Source organism: Ovis aries, chromosome 2, assembly GCF_016772045.2.
Source record: "Ovis aries strain OAR_USU_Benz2616 breed Rambouillet chromosome 2, ARS-UI_Ramb_v3.0, whole genome shotgun sequence".
Taxonomy (NCBI): Eukaryota; Metazoa; Chordata; class Mammalia; order Artiodactyla; family Bovidae; genus Ovis; species Ovis aries.
This window is the reverse complement of record NC_056055.1, coordinates 235,845,020-235,860,273: the sequence shown is the minus strand read 5'-3', so window position 1 is coordinate 235,860,273 and position 15,254 is coordinate 235,845,020. Positions and strand designations below refer to the sequence as shown.

The window sequence follows — 15,254 nt, the reverse complement described above, 5'->3', positions numbered from 1 at the left end:
CGAGTTGAAAATGCAATTACATTTTGATTATTCTAGTCCCAGCCAGACAGAGGTTACTGTAAGTCACGCTGGAATTGGGAGGGAGAGGGAGGTAGCACCTGGGGGCAGTGCCCAGGCTGACACTTGAAGACGGACGTGACTGGGCCCTGTGGCTCAGAGGCTCAGGATTAGATCAACAAGGCTGGAGCTGGCTGGTTCCAGGAAAGAGGTCGCGTGGCCAAAGGTTGACTGACAGCTCGGGCAAAGCAAAGGCTTCAGGCTGGCCCTCCCTGGGAGGAGGAGGCATCAGGTTGAGCGCCCAGCCTGGAGATGGAGGATATGAGGTCCCTGGGCACAGGTGCTTTGCCAGAAGCCAAGGGCTCCCAGAGGACTTCCCGGGGGGCACTAGTGGTAAAGAACCTTCCTGCCAATGCAGGAGACTTGGGTTCAGTCCCTGGGTCAGGAAGATCCCCTGGAGGAGGGTATGGCAACCTTGTCCCATATTCTTGCCTGGAGAATCCCATGGACCGAGTAGCCTAACGGAGAGTAGTGACTTAGCAGGCACGCCCAGAGGACAGTTCTGTTGAGCCCAAGGACCAAACCACTACAGCTCCTGGTGGGTCTCCTAGGGCATCAGTGGCCCCCTTGGGGGCCCCAGGATTTTCTCTGAGCAAGACACCCTAGGGTCTCTACTCCATGCCCCTAGAGGCCAAATAACTGGCCTCTCCCACCCTCAAGCCATGGCTAAGGGAGCCAGACTCCAGGCTAGACGGACCTGGGGACCCAGAGCCTCCTCCCTGGCCAGGGTCTGGTAGGGGAGGAAGAAAGATCTGCTGCTTCAGGTTAGAAGGAATCACCCAGGATCCTTGTCCTGGGGAGCAGCCTCTGGGGTCCCCAGGAATGAAGAAGGATCCCTCTTAAGGGGAGATGGGACAGGCTCTGTGAAACTGGATACTGTGGGTGTGGGGGTGGATTCTCAGCCTGACTCTTCCCCGCACAGACACGTGCATCCCCAGTACAATGATTTGGGGGACCTGGGAAGCTCCTTGTTCACTCCAACCCAGGGTGTCTGGGAGGCCCTGAATCACGGCATTCTGAGCTGTGCGCTGGGTTCTAAGCCGGGCTGTGCTGTGCTCAGCCGGTGCCCATCACCCACACAGGCACAGAGGGGTCTGTCCCTTTCACATCACCGCCTGTACCTTGTTTGCTGTGGCTGGCAGCTGAGTGTCCGCGGGGGATCTGCCTCCCATCCCCACATGTGCCGCAGCCCACTCCCCAGCCCCTACCTAGCAAACAGTCACAGCTCTAGATGGGCGGGGGACGGGGGGGGGTGGTTCACTTGGGAGATTAGATGAGTCATCGCTGTGGGGGCAGATGTACCCAGTTCCATGCAGGCGCACTCGCAGAGCCACGGACACAAAGGCACACCACTCTCACATTCCCACACTCACAGGGGAACGAACTGGGAGGCCATGCTAGTCAAAGCTATAATCACACATCCAGACACACCGAGAGACAGACACCCCCAACACACACACACACACACACACACACACTCTTCATAGACCCAGACACCAGTATGCACAGAGACAAATCAAGACACGCATCATACAGACACATCCCACCCTGGGTGACTCCAGTCATCAACCCAGAGCCTGTCCCCTACCCCCATGCATGCTCAGACACACACACACACACACACACACACACACACACACAGAGCCACACACTGGATTCCCCAGACATGTAGTCACAACCCTTACTTCTAAATACAGACACTCAAACTCTCTCTTCCCCCTGTCCCACCACACACACACACACACACACACACACACACACACACACACACATCCCCTCATCCATTCCCTATGGCAGGCAGGCACTTCGGGTGGCTCTAGTTGGGCGGGGCTGGTTCAGAGCCTTGGAACCTCATGGATGCTCTGAATGATCACTTACTGTGCAGATGCCACCCAGGGACAGAGTGCTACGTAAGAACCAGCCTCGGTCCTCCTTCCGGCCCTGGACAGGTGAAGCAAGTCCCTGACCTGCCCCCAGCTTCCCTCCCACACCCTCCATGCCTAATGTGCATCTCTAGCTCCTTCGGAAAAAAGCCTTTGGCTGCAACAGGGAAGATGGAAGTTCCAGGTCAGGAATCCCCTCCCAGGAGGGAAGGGGTGTGAGTCTCTGAGGGTCAGAGGAGAGGGTGAATCTGATGGGTTAGGAAGGTCCTGTCCGGACACAGAGGAAGGTCAAGGTGACGGCTCGATGCCTAAGGGGTCACCCTTCACTGGCTTGTGGCTCCCGGAAGGCCCAACCGCCATACTTCTGTCCCTGTTTCCTCTTCTGCCTTGAATCCACCACCCCTGCCCCCCGCCCCCACCGCAGGGCTTCCTTCTCATTAAGTCTCTATGTCCCTGCTCTAGGAGACTGTCCTGATGTCCTGGTTGAATCAATCTGTCCTTCTGTGCCCCAGCAGCTCTGTCACATTGTACAGGACTTGCCTGCTGTGAGTCCACCTGCCTCCAGCCAGCCTGGGCACCTCTGTCTGGCAGAGGAGGAGGACAGACCTGAAGAACTGGGCAGGTTTGAATCCCAGCTCAGTCTCTGCTGTGTGACTCTGGACAAGTCACTGAACCACATGAGTCCAGGGTCCTTATCTGTGCAATGGGGGTGGTGAGCAGCCGCCTCACTGGGTTGATGTGAAGATTAAATGGGATCATGCATGGCGGGGACTGTGCAAATGGCAGCTGTAATATTCTAGCTCATTTCCTGACACACAGCTGAGAAAATGTTTGTTGAATTCATCAGCCCCCTCTGCTCCACTGCGTGCTGCCCCTATCTATCCTCCCTGTCTTGGGAGGGGTGAAGCAGTCATGAACAGAAAGGACTGGATTCTGGCAGGCAGAATCAGTGGCTGGGAGATGGGCGAGCAGGGTCTCCAGGCACCTCTGGGAGCTCACTGCTCCAGCAACAGCTGGAGCCTGGCAGGAGACCGTGCTGGCGATGCTCTCGCCCTGGTCACCCACCTGTGCCATCATCCTCGTCAGCTAGGTGAGGCAGCGGGCAGAGGTGGAGCTGGGACCCACTTCCGGCACTGTGGCTCTCCGAAGGTGCCCGAGGGCCCGCGGGCACACAGTAGGTGCGCTCTGAATGCAGCGTAGGCGGAGGCAGGAATGTTGAATGCATGCGAACGTAATGAATGAACGGATGGACACATGAATGAAGGTGGGATGGACGCGTGAAGTCGTGAGCTGAGAAGGACGAGCCTCTCCCTCCACCCTCTGAGACTCGGGGATTGGGAGACCTGCAGCCGAGACAGGCTGGGGGCCCCCTCCCCGCCCTGCCCCTCCCGCCCCGACCCCCCCTCCCCGCAGCGCGCAGCTCCGCGGAGCCGGCGCCCAGCCACAGCCCGCGTCTGAGCCGGCGCTCGCGCCCAGCCGAGCGAGCCCAGACAGCGCAGCCTAGGGAGGGGGCTGCCCCAGCCCGGTGCCCTCCCCCCAGCCCCGGGCCCCGGAGACCGGCCTTCCGGGAGGGGAGACGAAGTCCCGTTACACGATCGGGGGATCAGCAGCCGAGGACGCCCAGGTCCCGAAGCCAACAGGTGAGGGGCTTGGGGGACCCTGGGCCCGGGGTGGGCGGTTCCAGAGGACCCTCGGCGGGAGCCAAGGGTCTCGGGAGCTGTGACCTGGGTGCTGGGAGGCTGGGTCCTCAGTAGGCTCTGACCTCTTTCCGGCAGGTTCCTAAAGAACCTTTCGCGCCCACAGCCCCCGAGACGCAGTGAGGTCCCGCTGGGGAAGCAAGTCTGTCGGCGCCAGGTGGGGATCTAAAGGAGAACCCCTAGTGCTCTTTCGGGGGTCTCCAGGGATCCGCAACCCTTCTACACACATCTGGGGTCTTCCAGGCCCAGCTTGGTGGGAGGAGGGGTCTGAGCGAGGGAGGAGCAGCGGGGTGCGAGGCCAGATTTATGAATGAAGAGGGCGGCCGGCGCGCCGTCCAGCGACCCCTAGCGGCCGCTGGGGCTCATCGCGGTCGAGGGATTCAAAGTGAGGACTATCTGGGGCCGGGGGTGCTGACCCGCTCAGCCCCTGGGCCTGTGGCTCTCCCCTCGCTTTCAGGGAGGCTGTCAGCTCCACCCTGCACCTCCACCCACACCGTGTGTCTGTGTGGGTGTGTGTTCACTTAGGAGGGTCTGGCAGGTCTGGTGGGCGGGGCCTGGGTCTCTGAAAGCCTCCCTTGATCATTTTTTTTACAACCCCGAAATTCAGGCCGGCGAACTGACTCAGGAGAGAAGGTGTTTGCAACCAGGATGGCTTCTCCTTCCTAAGCTGTGGTGTTTGGTGGACTCAGACAGACCATAGTGGCCTTGTGACCTTGAGCAAGGGGCTCAACCTCTCTGAGCTTCTGTCTCTTCTACAAAGCGGAGCTCTTAATAGTGGTAACCCGCAATGGCGAGGAAGCCAGCCAGTTTCTGGGTAAAACCCTTGGCGTTCATTAGAGGTAATTTCTCCTCACTGGCCCTGTGAGGCAGGTTCAGTTATTACTCTACGAGATAGATGGGGAAACCAAGGCTGAGAGGTGAGTTGACCAACTGGTATGAAATGGGGATGCAAGGCTTTCTCCAACCATTTCAGGCTCATCCTAACCCACATGATTGGGAGAATTAAGACAGAGCTTATCTGCGCGTAACCCAGCACACTCCCTAATGTTCCCTTTCTTCCTTCCTTCAGAAGGTTTGGGGCTGGGACCCTAAACACCTGAGCGCAAGATTGGGCCCCCCCGCTCCAAGGGAAGTGGGCTGAAGCCTGGCCCAGGTGCACCCCTCCCTGGGGAGAGCCTGGGATGCCCGTCAGCCTTAGTGGCTCCTGAGCTCATGGAGCCCTCAGCTACCCCAGGGTCCCAGATGGGGGTCCCCACTGAGGGCAGGGAACGGTCCCTGGAGCCTCCAGACTACGAAGACGAGTTTCTCCGCTATCTGTGGCGTGACTATCTGTACCCGAAGCAGTACGAGTGGGTCCTCATCGCAGCCTACGTGGCTGTGTTCTTCGTAGCCCTGGTGGGCAACACGCTGGGTAGGTCTCTAGGTCTCTGGGGGTGCTGCGGGATCCCCCTGGGGACTGGGAGGGGTCTTGGGTCTCACTTCTCTCCCCAGTCCCTACCGAGTAGTGTGGGGAAGGGTCTCGCTGCTGGTGCCCAGCTGGACTGGGCGTGGCTCTGCCTCCAGCCTCATCTCTTCTCCCGCTCACCCTGCAGTGTGCCTGGCCGTGTGGCGCAACCACCACATGAGGACAGTCACCAACTACTTCATTGTCAACCTGTCCCTGGCCGACGTGCTGGTGACGGCCATCTGCCTGCCGGCTAGCTTGTTAGTAGACATCACTGAATCCTGGCTCTTCGGCCATGCCCTCTGCAAGGTCATCCCCTATCTACAGGTGAGCTCCGCCTGGGTGACCCTCGTGATCCCTCTGACACACCAAGCACAACAACCATGGCCTTGCTAGGTCTCAGGGACCCTTAGTCTTGACTTTCAGATGGTGGCTCAGTACCTCGACAGGGTCATGCTCTACTGTCAGCAAGGGCAGGCTACCAGGCCTGACACTTAAGGACACAGACACAGCCCCACGTATGGATACAGAGATCCCCTCCAGGTCACACCTGCAGACATACACACAGTCATTTGGGGACACATGTACAGTCGGGCACACGGTGGAGGAGACAGGCACAAGCTTGCGGTGACAGAGTGCTGGGCCTCTCCCTGATCCGGAGGTAGGGCAGATTTGAGGGGGTCTGCTGGAAAGAGTCTGCTCCCCTTCCCTCCCCTCCCACCCCTGGCCAGGGCCTTCCCTTTCCCAGTGGTGGGAATCAGAATACCCAGTGGGGTTGCCGGGATGGAAGGAGGATTGGCCAGAGGCCAGGGTTTCATCCCTTGCCTCACCTCCCTATACCCCAGAGGGCAGGGGGCACTCCTGGAGCCAGTGCTCATCTGCATCTCTGGCCTTGGTTCATCTCTGCCTCCCAGAATGAGGACTCTTTTCCCTTACAGCCTGGGGAAAGGGATGAAATCCCAGGGCAGAGAGAATGCCTCTTGGTTTTCCCATTATATTGAGGTTTTCCACTCAATTGATTAACTCCAGCCGCCCTGAAAATAAAGACAGGCAGGTGAGGAAATTCACCTAAGGCAAGTTATTTAACCTTTCTGTTCTTCAGTTTCCTCATCTGTACCTTGGAGGTAAGAGTACTCACCTCATGGGTCATTGTGAGGATCCTGAGAACAGTGTCTGGCACGTAGTTATTTCCAAAAGTGTAAGTTTTTACACCTGCTATGTGCCAGATCTCAGGCTGGATATTCTCCACCCATAATTTCATTTATTCTAAAAAGAATCCTGCCAGGAGGATGATATATTCTCACTCTGCAGATGAGGCTCAGAGAGAGTAAGTGATTTGACCAAATCTACCCTGGCAGTAAGGCTTCCCCTGTGGTTCAGATGGCGAAGAATCTGCCTGCAATGAGGGAGACCTGGGTTCGATCCCGGGGCTGGGAAGATCCCCTGGAGGAGGGCATGGCATTCACTGGAGTATTCTTGCTGTGGAGAATCCCATGGACAGAGGAGCCTGGCAGGCCACAGTCCATGGGATCCCAAAGATTCGGACATGACTGAGTAAGCACAGCACAGCACCCAGGCCTAAGTGGTGGAGTCAGGATCAGCGCTGCACCTGGACGCCTGGTATTTCTGGGCTGTGAGCTCCATCACTCACCCCATGTCTCCGGGCGGCCCCCAAAATGATGGACATTGTGTCCCCATGGGGCAGGCCGTGTCTGTGTCCGTGGCAGTGCTGACCCTCAGCTTCATCGCCTTGGACCGCTGGTATGCCATCTGCCACCCTCTGCTGTTCAAGAGCACTGCCCGGCGTGCCCGGGGCTCCATCCTGGGTATCTGGGCTGTGTCGCTGGCCGTCATGGTGCCCCAGGCTGCGGTCATGGAATGCAGCAGTGTGCTGCCCGAGCTAGCCAACCGCACCCGGCTCTTCTCTGTCTGTGACGAACGCTGGGCTGGTAAGAGCGGGAGCCTTGGGAGGGCACCTGAGGCGGGCACCTCTGGGACACATACCCAGCGGTAGACATCTCCCAGGGCACTTTTGCAGTGGGCACCCCTGGGTGTGGCTCTCTTGGGAGGACTCTAGAACAGGCATCCACCAGGGTTACCTCCAGGGTGGGTACCTCCTCTAGGGTGGACATCTGTGCCAGGGTTCCTCCAGGATGGACACCCGTGGGCTGGGTAACTCCAGGGTCTCTCTGCCAGGGCTCCTGCATGGGGCTGAGCTGCTGGCTTTGGCTCTAGTCGTGGCTGGGTGGTGTTGCTAAGTGGGGCAGGCTGGGGGCCCAACCCTTCCATCTCTTGGCCCCTGCAGACGACCTCTACCCGAAGATCTACCACAGCTGCTTCTTTGTTGTCACCTACCTGGCCCCGCTGGGCCTCATGGCCATGGCCTATTTCCAGATCTTCCGCAAGCTCTGGGGCCGCCAGGTGAGGCCCACTCTGGTGTCACTGTCTGGTCTGGGAGGGCACAAGGGTCCTCATCTGAGGGAGTACACAGTCCTCTGCCTGCAGAACATGCCGTTCTGGCTGCAACCAGAGAGGCAAGGCCTAGGGACAAACTCCAGGCCAGAAGTGTGAGGGTCGGCCCTGGAACCAAGTAGTGATTGACACTGTTCTAGTAGCAGCAGCTGCCTGCCACTGCCCTAGTGTCAGCAGTTATTGGGCACTCCCAGTCAGTCTTGTATCCTCTCCTCCACCAAACATTATCCCCACCTCCATATATGAGAGAACTGAGACCCAGAGAGGCAAAGCAACTTCTCCCAAATCCTTCACAGTGAGTGGAAGATCAGGGGCTAAAACCCAGGCCTGGGGGTTCCAATGCTCGGTTCAGGGCCTCAGCAACAAGAATTGTACCTCTGTGCTGCTTCCCAGTTAGGCACTTGGCTTGCGGTGTCTTCACAACAATTAATATTTAACCAAAGAAGCAGTATTACCCACAATACAAACACTGAGTAAGGGCAACCAGTTTGCCACAGCCAACGAGTAACAGCCTTCCTGGTTCCAGAGCCTTCCTTCTCTCCTCTATTACGAACTGACCGACAGCAAGTTCTATGGGGTGGGGTGTGGCGTTTGCCAAGGGAGGGGGTGCTCTGTGGCCCTTGGCACTGGCACTTGTGGGGGTGAGTCCTGGATCAGTGCCTGGACAGGGAGAGGATGCCAGCCTGAACACGAGCAGGCCTGTGGTCCACCAACACTTGCCATCTGCTCCTCTCAGTCCCCCAGTCAAGATGGCAGGGGTAACTATCCTTACCAACAGGAAAAAGTGCAGAGTGAGGGAAAGTCACTCAGTTGTGTTCGACTCTTTGTGACCCCATGGACGTACAGTTCATGGAATTCTCCAGGTCAGAATAGTGGAGTGGGTAGCCTTTCCCTTCTCCAGTTCTGATATAGATTCTCAAACATTGTGCAAAGTGAAAGTTGCTCAGTCCTGTCCGACCAACAGGAAAAACCAAGGCTCAGAAAACAAAAGTGAGTCACATACCAAGGTCACATAGCTCATGAGTGCTGAGCTGGCCCTGGGCCTCAGGTTGCCTGAACTCTAGCCCCATGCCCTTTGCTGTAGGGTGATCCGGGTGTCTAGTGTGGGAGAGGCTGTGAAAGCATCTGTGCTGCTCCAGGAGCCCAGAATCATCATAGGCCTATAGGCACCGACCTAGGCTGGGACCTGTGGTCTGAGGCCCAGGCCATTCCATGCTGCCACCTGTTCACCCCTTGCTTGGGCCTCCTAGAGTCAGGCACAGGCCAGGGAAGGCACAACTCATCACCACTGAGGAAAGATGGTTGGGTAGCTAGGAGGATGTTCAGGCCCCAGGCTGTGACCTGGGGACTCACCAAGGGTCCCCTACCTCTTCTACAACTAAAGGCCAATAACATGTTCCCAAGAGGTATATTGTGGGAGGGCTCACAATGAGCTAATGGAAAAACGGAAGTATACTCAAGTCCAGAATATTGGTCTTTATCATGATTATTAGCTCCTTCCTACTGCAGGGGTTTGTACTCTTGCTCACTTCTGCCCTGCCCCAGAGTCCAGCCCAGCAAAGCAGAACACCCCTCCCAAGGGGCTGTACCCACAACTGCTGTCTGTGTGCTGGACAGATCCCTGGCACCACGTCAGCCCTGGTCAGGAACTGGAAGCGGCCCTCAGTCCAGCTGGAGGACCAGGGGCAAGGCCTGGGTGCAGAGCCCCAGCCTCGGGCCCGCGCTTTCCTGGCTGAGGTGAAGCAGATGCGAGCTCGGAGGAAGACAGCCAAGATGCTGATGGTGGTGCTGCTGGTCTTTGCCCTCTGCTACCTGCCCATCAGTGTCCTCAATGTCCTCAAGAGGTGAGAGCACATGGGGAGCGATTAGGGGTGGGGAGAGGTGGTAGAGTCAAGAGAGAGGAGATTTCTCGGCTTTAGAGAAAGGACTGGCCCACTGCTCATTCACTGTGTGAGCTTGGGGCAGTTGTTTCTCTTTTTTGAGCCTCAATCTCCTGATCTGTAAAATGGGAATAACCCGCCTGCCTCCTGAGGCTATCGTGAAAATCCTCTCATCTGTTCACTCAGTCATCAGGTTGTAGGGGCAGGAACAGAGTGAACAAGTGCAGGGTACAATGTCCTGCCATGGTGGAAATGACACCTGGTGGACATGAATGGACATATTAATATATTACAATGTCAGCCACCGATAACTGCTAGGAAGAAAAAAATGGGGAAAGGGGGTAGAAAGTGACAATTACTGAGATTGGTGGCGGTTTCTAAAAATCTTTTTTTTTTTTTTAAGATGTAATGGTTTTTAAAAAAAGCCTGAGAAAGTGACAGGGGGTTTCCCTGGTGGCTCAGACGGTAAAAAAAATCTGCCTGCAATGCAGCAGACCTAAGTTTGATCCCTGAGTTGGGACGGTCCCCTGGAGGAGGGGATGGCAGCCCACTCCATTATTCCTGCCTGGAGAATCCCCATGGACAGAGGAGTCTGGCAGGCTACAATCTATGGGGTCGCAAAGAGTCGGACACAGCTGCGTGCCTAAGCACAGCACTGTGTGCTCAGCCCTCTGCTGGGCACCAGCGCGGCTTGCCGGTGATTTCCTGGGGTCCTCTGGCTGAACGGGTGGCCGTGGTGGTCCTTCCTTCCCCACTGTCCCCCCGCTCTCCTCAACTTTAAGCAGAGGGCTTTAGAACTAGAACGGGGTCCAAATTCTGCATGGTGACAGGCCACCAGACCTGGGTGTCTCATCAGTGGAGTGAGGAAGATGAAGGACTTGGGCCCTTCGGGGTGCTGGGGTGAGCTGGATGACAAGCCCAAATGAAGGGAGGGACCACGCCCACGGGTGTCTGGAAGAGCAGAGAGGCCGTGGTGGGGTGGGGGTGGGGAGGGCCAAACACCGGGCCGTTCCACAATGTGAGACAATCTGAGCGTGAGTTTGTGCTCCGCCACTTCCCAGCTGTGTGGTCTTGGGCACATCACTTTGCTTCTTTGAATCTGTTTCTCTATTTGAAGGTCGGATGATGTCTATGACTCACCATGCTGCTGTGAAGACAGATGATAAAGGGGAAGGGGAGCCCTAGGGGATCAGACGGCCAGTGACTGAGCAGAGGTGCCCTGGCTCCTGCCCCTAGGCCCACTTCGGCCGCACGCTCTGTGCTCAGGAACCCCAAACTGTGGTCAGGAACCTAGACCAGAGGCTCAGGAAAAGGCCATCTGGTGAACAGGAGGGACCGTGGGACTCCTGTACTTTACAGCCATTCATGTGTGACCATGGCCAACTCACTTTCCTTTTCTGAGTCTTGGTTTTCCTATATGCTAGATGAGGATGGTGACTCCTGCCCGACAACACACACACACACACACCCGGTTTCTGAGTGTCCTGCCCCCTGGTCCTAGGGTGTTTGGGATGTTCCGCCAAGCCAGCGACCGGGAAGCTGTCTATGCCTGCTTCACTTTCTCCCACTGGCTGGTGTATGCCAACAGCGCTGCCAACCCCATCATCTACAACTTCCTCAGTGGTGAGTGGACTGGAGACGCAGAGTAACAGAGGGTGGCAACAGTCCCCAGGACAGCAGTCTCCGCATCTCCAATCCAGGCTGAATAAAGCCTGCTCCCTCCTGGAGACTGTGACCCTGCTCTGGGCACCCCCATGCAGGGGGGGTGGGCGATGAGGAGTGGGAGACAGGCCACACTCCCAGTAGTGGCCGAAGAAGGTGTCCAGCACCTAGGTCCAGTTTTGCAGATGATGCAGACCAGTGGGTGGGCGGGAGCGCTGGGGGTGGGCCAGCTCCCCTCCACCCCTGCCTGACACATGCAGAGCAGCACGGATCAGCCAGTCTGGTTGACACAGGCTCCAGATGGAGCCCCTGTGTGAAAAGGTGACTGCATAATGAAGGCATGGAAGGAAGGAGGGCCACCAGCAGGAGTAGCCCAGAGCCAGGAAGTGGCTTCCCCATGCCCAGCTAGACACATACTGGCAGTATGGCCAGGATCTGGAGGGGCTACCCCTGAATCCACCTGCCTCCAGCACCAGCCCTGTCACTCTCCAGGCATCTGTGAGCCCCTCTCCCTGCAGGTCTCCTCTCCCAGCTGTCCCACAGCCCCCACCCCCTTCCACTACCTCCCAGGCTCAGGGCGGAAAGGCCCCACCCCAGCCCCCGCCTGGGCTCAGCAGAGTGTGACTCACAAGACCTCTGACTTGGACCAGGCCTGAGAACCAGATGACTCTTCAAGCCTGGACACAAAACGATTTTTGCAAAAACGTTGAAAAGTTAAAGGAGGGGCCGGGGTCAATAACTTAGCTTTCACCGAGACTAAAGAATCACTTAACAAAGGCTAGCCACTGGTTTCCGGCTGGGAGAACAGAAACGACCATGTGATGGAGAGCATTCCTTCACTGACTACATTTACTGAGTGCCCACTCTGGGTTGGGGGCTTCCCTGGTGGCTCAGACAGTAAAAAAATCTGCCTGCGACGCAGGAGACCTGGGTTTGATCCCTGAGTTGGGATGGTCCCCTGGAGGAGGGGATGGCAGCCCACTCCATTATTCCTGCCTGGAGAATCCCCATGGACAGAGGAGTCTGGCAGGCTACAATCTATGGGGTCGCAAAGAGTCGGACACAGCTGCGTGTCTAAGCACAGCACTGTGTGCTCAGCCCTCTGCTGGGCACCAGCGTGGCTTGCTGGTGATGAAACATGGTTGTTCAGTTACAGCACTGTCTATTGCCTGGGGTCTTCTGGCTGAACAGGTGGCCGTGGTGGTCCTTCCTTCCCCACTGTCCCCCAACTCTCCCAAACTTTAAGCGAAGCGCTTTAGAACGGGGTCCAAATTCTGCATGGTAACAGGCCACCGGGCCTGGGTGTCTCATCGGTGGAGTGAGGATGAAGGACTCGGGCCCCTCAGGGTGCTGGGGTGAGCTGGACGAGCCCAGGCACCGGACACAGCGCCTCATTTGAGCCACTGCTGCAGTCATCTTCACCACTGCAGGGCAGAGGTGGGCAAAGCCTAGCCACAGATGGTGAGCCCTGAGCCCCTTCACCTACACGCCGGCCGGGGCGGAGGTGACCTAAGGTCCCTGAGCCAGACACCACGCTTTGAGCCGGCCTCAGAGCCAGGTTGCTGTCAAGGAATCAGGAGAAAATTGCATTTCTCCTTGGGAATCTGCTCCAGGGCCTATCCTCTCTCTACCTGGCAGGGGCGAGGTCGCCTTGGGGCTGTCTCCTGCCCGGGGCTACCCTTCCTCCCTCCACCCTCCGCCCCCGTTCACAGGCAGCTTGGCTGGAGCTATGTCGGTGTTCCTGGGCCTAAGGCCACCTCTGTCTGCTTATGGCTGCGTCTTCTGTCTCTCAACCAAGGCAAATTCCGGGAGCAGTTTAAGGCTGCCTTCTCCTGCTGCCTGCCCAGCCTGGGTCCCTGCGTCTCTCTGAAGGTCCCCAGCCCTCGCTCCTCTGCCAGCCACAAGTCCTTGTCCTTGCAGAGCCGGTGCTCCGTCTCCAAAGTCTCGGAGCATGTGCTGCTCACCAGCGTCACCACGGTGCTGCCCTGAGCGAGGCTCGTGCTGGTGGCTCTAGGGGGGTGTGCAACCTGTCCTCTGCCTGGGCTGCTCCTCTGGCTCCTGGGGGGCCCACCCCCACGCCTTGTGGAAAGACTGCTGGTTGCAGTGTGAGACCGCCTGGGGCGCCACTCCTGGTTTTCTGCCTGTTTGCCTCCGAGCAGTGTCACTTTCCTTCTCTCAACTGTGTCCCCAGTAGGGACACAGGTTGCGAGGATTAAGCACGCTCAGGATAAATGGAAAGCTCTCTGTAAACTGCAAAGCATTACAGACAAGATTATCATCTCGCTCCTCTCACTTGGCCATACCCCATGGTACCATCCATCGCCATCATCCTTCCAGAGTTTGGCCCGCCTCCCAGAGACCTTCTCCTACCCAATTACAGGTCTTCCCTGGAGTCTGCTTTAAGGGTCCCAGCAGGCATTTCCATCTGGTCCAGGGGCTCCCTAAAGCCCAGGCTGCACTTGGCAGCCGCTCCTTGAGGCCTGTGTGAACTCATCTGAGCCCAGCCCCTCTCTGGTGGGAAAAGAGCCTCCCCCCCCCCGCCCCCCCGCCCCTCACCAGGTGCCAAGTGCACACACCACAGACTGGACCCCGCTGACTGGTGGTGTCACAGAACACTCTCCATGTGGCCGTCTGGCAAGGAGGCTAGCAGCCTGAAGCAACTGTCATTAAAAGCCTGGCACTGACTATTCTCTTTCCTTGTCATTGCACAAAATCTGGGCTTCTTCGGTTAGGAGGGAGAAGGTAGGGAGTGAGAAGCTGGGGAGGAGGGGGGGTCAAGGCAGCATTGGAAGGCAGCTCTCTGCTGACCCCTCCCACGTCTTGCCCCTGACACACTGAACCCCAGGTGGCTCCTGGCCAGGCCTCGGGGCTCACAGGCTGCTGCCCCTCACGCGGCAAGATCCTGGTGCCAGGACCTCAGTCGTGGCCACACCTGTCAGCTCCTGGGCCCAGGAGCCTGTGGAAGGTGAGGGGGTGGGCAGGAAGCAGGGTTAACCGGTTTACTGTTATCTTCACTATCTTGGAGATCAGGGCTTGCATTTCTTTTCTGTGAACTTACCGAATAAAAAGAGAAAGCCAGGGACTGGGCTCGACAGGCTCCATCTGCTACCAGATGATTAGAGGGCAGCTGGAGGCCCTGATCCTCACGGCCGGAGCAGGAGGTGGGATGCCTTCTGAAGGGCTCTCTGCTGGGAGGAGCGGCAGACAGCTGGCAGAGGCTGGCTCGGCCCTGTGCACTGCCAGCTCTGCTTAACCTGATTAATGACCTCGCCAGTCACAAAATGGGGCAAAATGCAGCTCCTGCCAGGGACCCAGCCCAGGAATGCGTCAGCACCTCTCCTCGTGGGCAGAGCAGGTGGAAGGAGTGGTCTGCACTTGTCATCCCTCTCAGAGGACTCGCCAGCCCAGCTCCTGTGAGTCGTTGCCAGGCGGGATGGGGTGTCCCACCCATTCTCCACTCGCCTCCCTCTGGCCTTGGGACCCAAAGTTGTTTGTCAAGTTTGTAGCCAGGCTTGGGGTGCCGTGTGGTAGAATGAGGTGCGACGGCTGGCCCCCAAGCCTAGAAGCAGCCATGACCGTACGGACGCAGCCAGGCCCTGGGCTCCTCAGTCCCAGCACATGACTGGCACTGTTCTACACGTGGGTTTCAGTGGACACATGGCTCAGTGGAGCAAAGAAACAAGAGAAGCTTCCCCTAACGTCTGCATTTCTACCCGACTCTCTGCTGGTTGAGCCCAGCATCATGGTGGGCCTCGGGCCTCCGTTTTGGGGGACTCGGATAATTCAGAGGTCACCAGGGATGAAGCTCAGTGAAGAGCTTCTGAGGAGCCCAGGACTATGTGACCTAGGGAAGGAAGGCCCTGGGGGGAAACGCAGTGACAGGTTTCAGCTTAGGGGGCTGGCATGCTGAGGGTGAAACAGGTTCTAGGTGGCCCGAGAGAGAAAACCATAGCCAATGGGCGATGTTTCCAACGTGGTGGGATTTGGGATCCACATCGGAAGGAGTCCCTGTTAGTCAAGGAGGAAATGGGCTGCCTGGAGAGGCACTGGATTGTCCCTGGAGGTTGGCAAGCGGAGGCCGGACCGACAGTGGAGCAGACGGAGGCCCTAGCTCCGGGTGGGGCTGGCCTCTGGGGACTGGGCCCCGTTTGGCCTGAGG

The 15,254-nt window shown here is 57.8% G+C and overlaps 1 protein-coding gene across 5 annotated transcripts; it reads left to right on the top strand.

The window, feature by feature from the left end:
* Positions 1–3,396: 3,396 nt before the first annotated feature.
* On the top strand, positions 3,397–13,779 carry HCRTR1 (hypocretin receptor 1). 5 transcript variants are annotated; one of them, XM_012149891.5, is made up of 10 exons: positions 3,397–3,580; positions 3,716–3,794; positions 4,245–4,476; positions 4,707–5,048; positions 5,230–5,408; positions 6,787–7,030; positions 7,387–7,502; positions 9,171–9,397; positions 10,935–11,056; positions 12,894–13,779. In XM_012149891.5, the coding sequence occupies exons 4-10, from the start codon at positions 4,850–4,852 to the stop codon at positions 13,082–13,084; spliced, it is 1,278 nt and encodes a 425-aa protein (XP_012005281.2). In that variant the 5' UTR covers positions 3,397–3,580; positions 3,716–3,794; positions 4,245–4,476; positions 4,707–4,849; the 3' UTR covers positions 13,085–13,779. The 5 variants fall into 5 exon arrangements, with proteins under 5 accessions (XP_012005281.2, XP_060267354.1, XP_027821181.1 ...); XM_060411371.1 differs by having other exon boundaries at positions 12,808–13,779; XM_027965380.3 differs by having other exon boundaries at positions 4,245–4,554.
* Positions 13,780–15,254: the final 1,475 nt, after the last annotated feature.

What these genes read in the sequence shown, in the direction of transcription:
- HCRTR1 (XM_042245020.2), top strand. Translation starts at nt 4,850, where the DNA reads ATGGAGCCCTCAGCTACCCCAGGGTCCCAGATGGGGGTCCCCACTGAG. An exon ending in CCTGGTGGGCAACACGCTGG is followed by an intron (nt 5,049 to 5,229) that starts GTAGGTCTCTAG and finishes CTCACCCTGCAG; the next exon opens with TGTGCCTGGCCGTGTGGCGC. An exon ending in CATCTACAACTTCCTCAGTG is followed by an intron (nt 11,057 to 12,893) that starts GTGAGTGGACTG and finishes CTCTCAACCAAG; the next exon opens with GCAAATTCCGGGAGCAGTTT.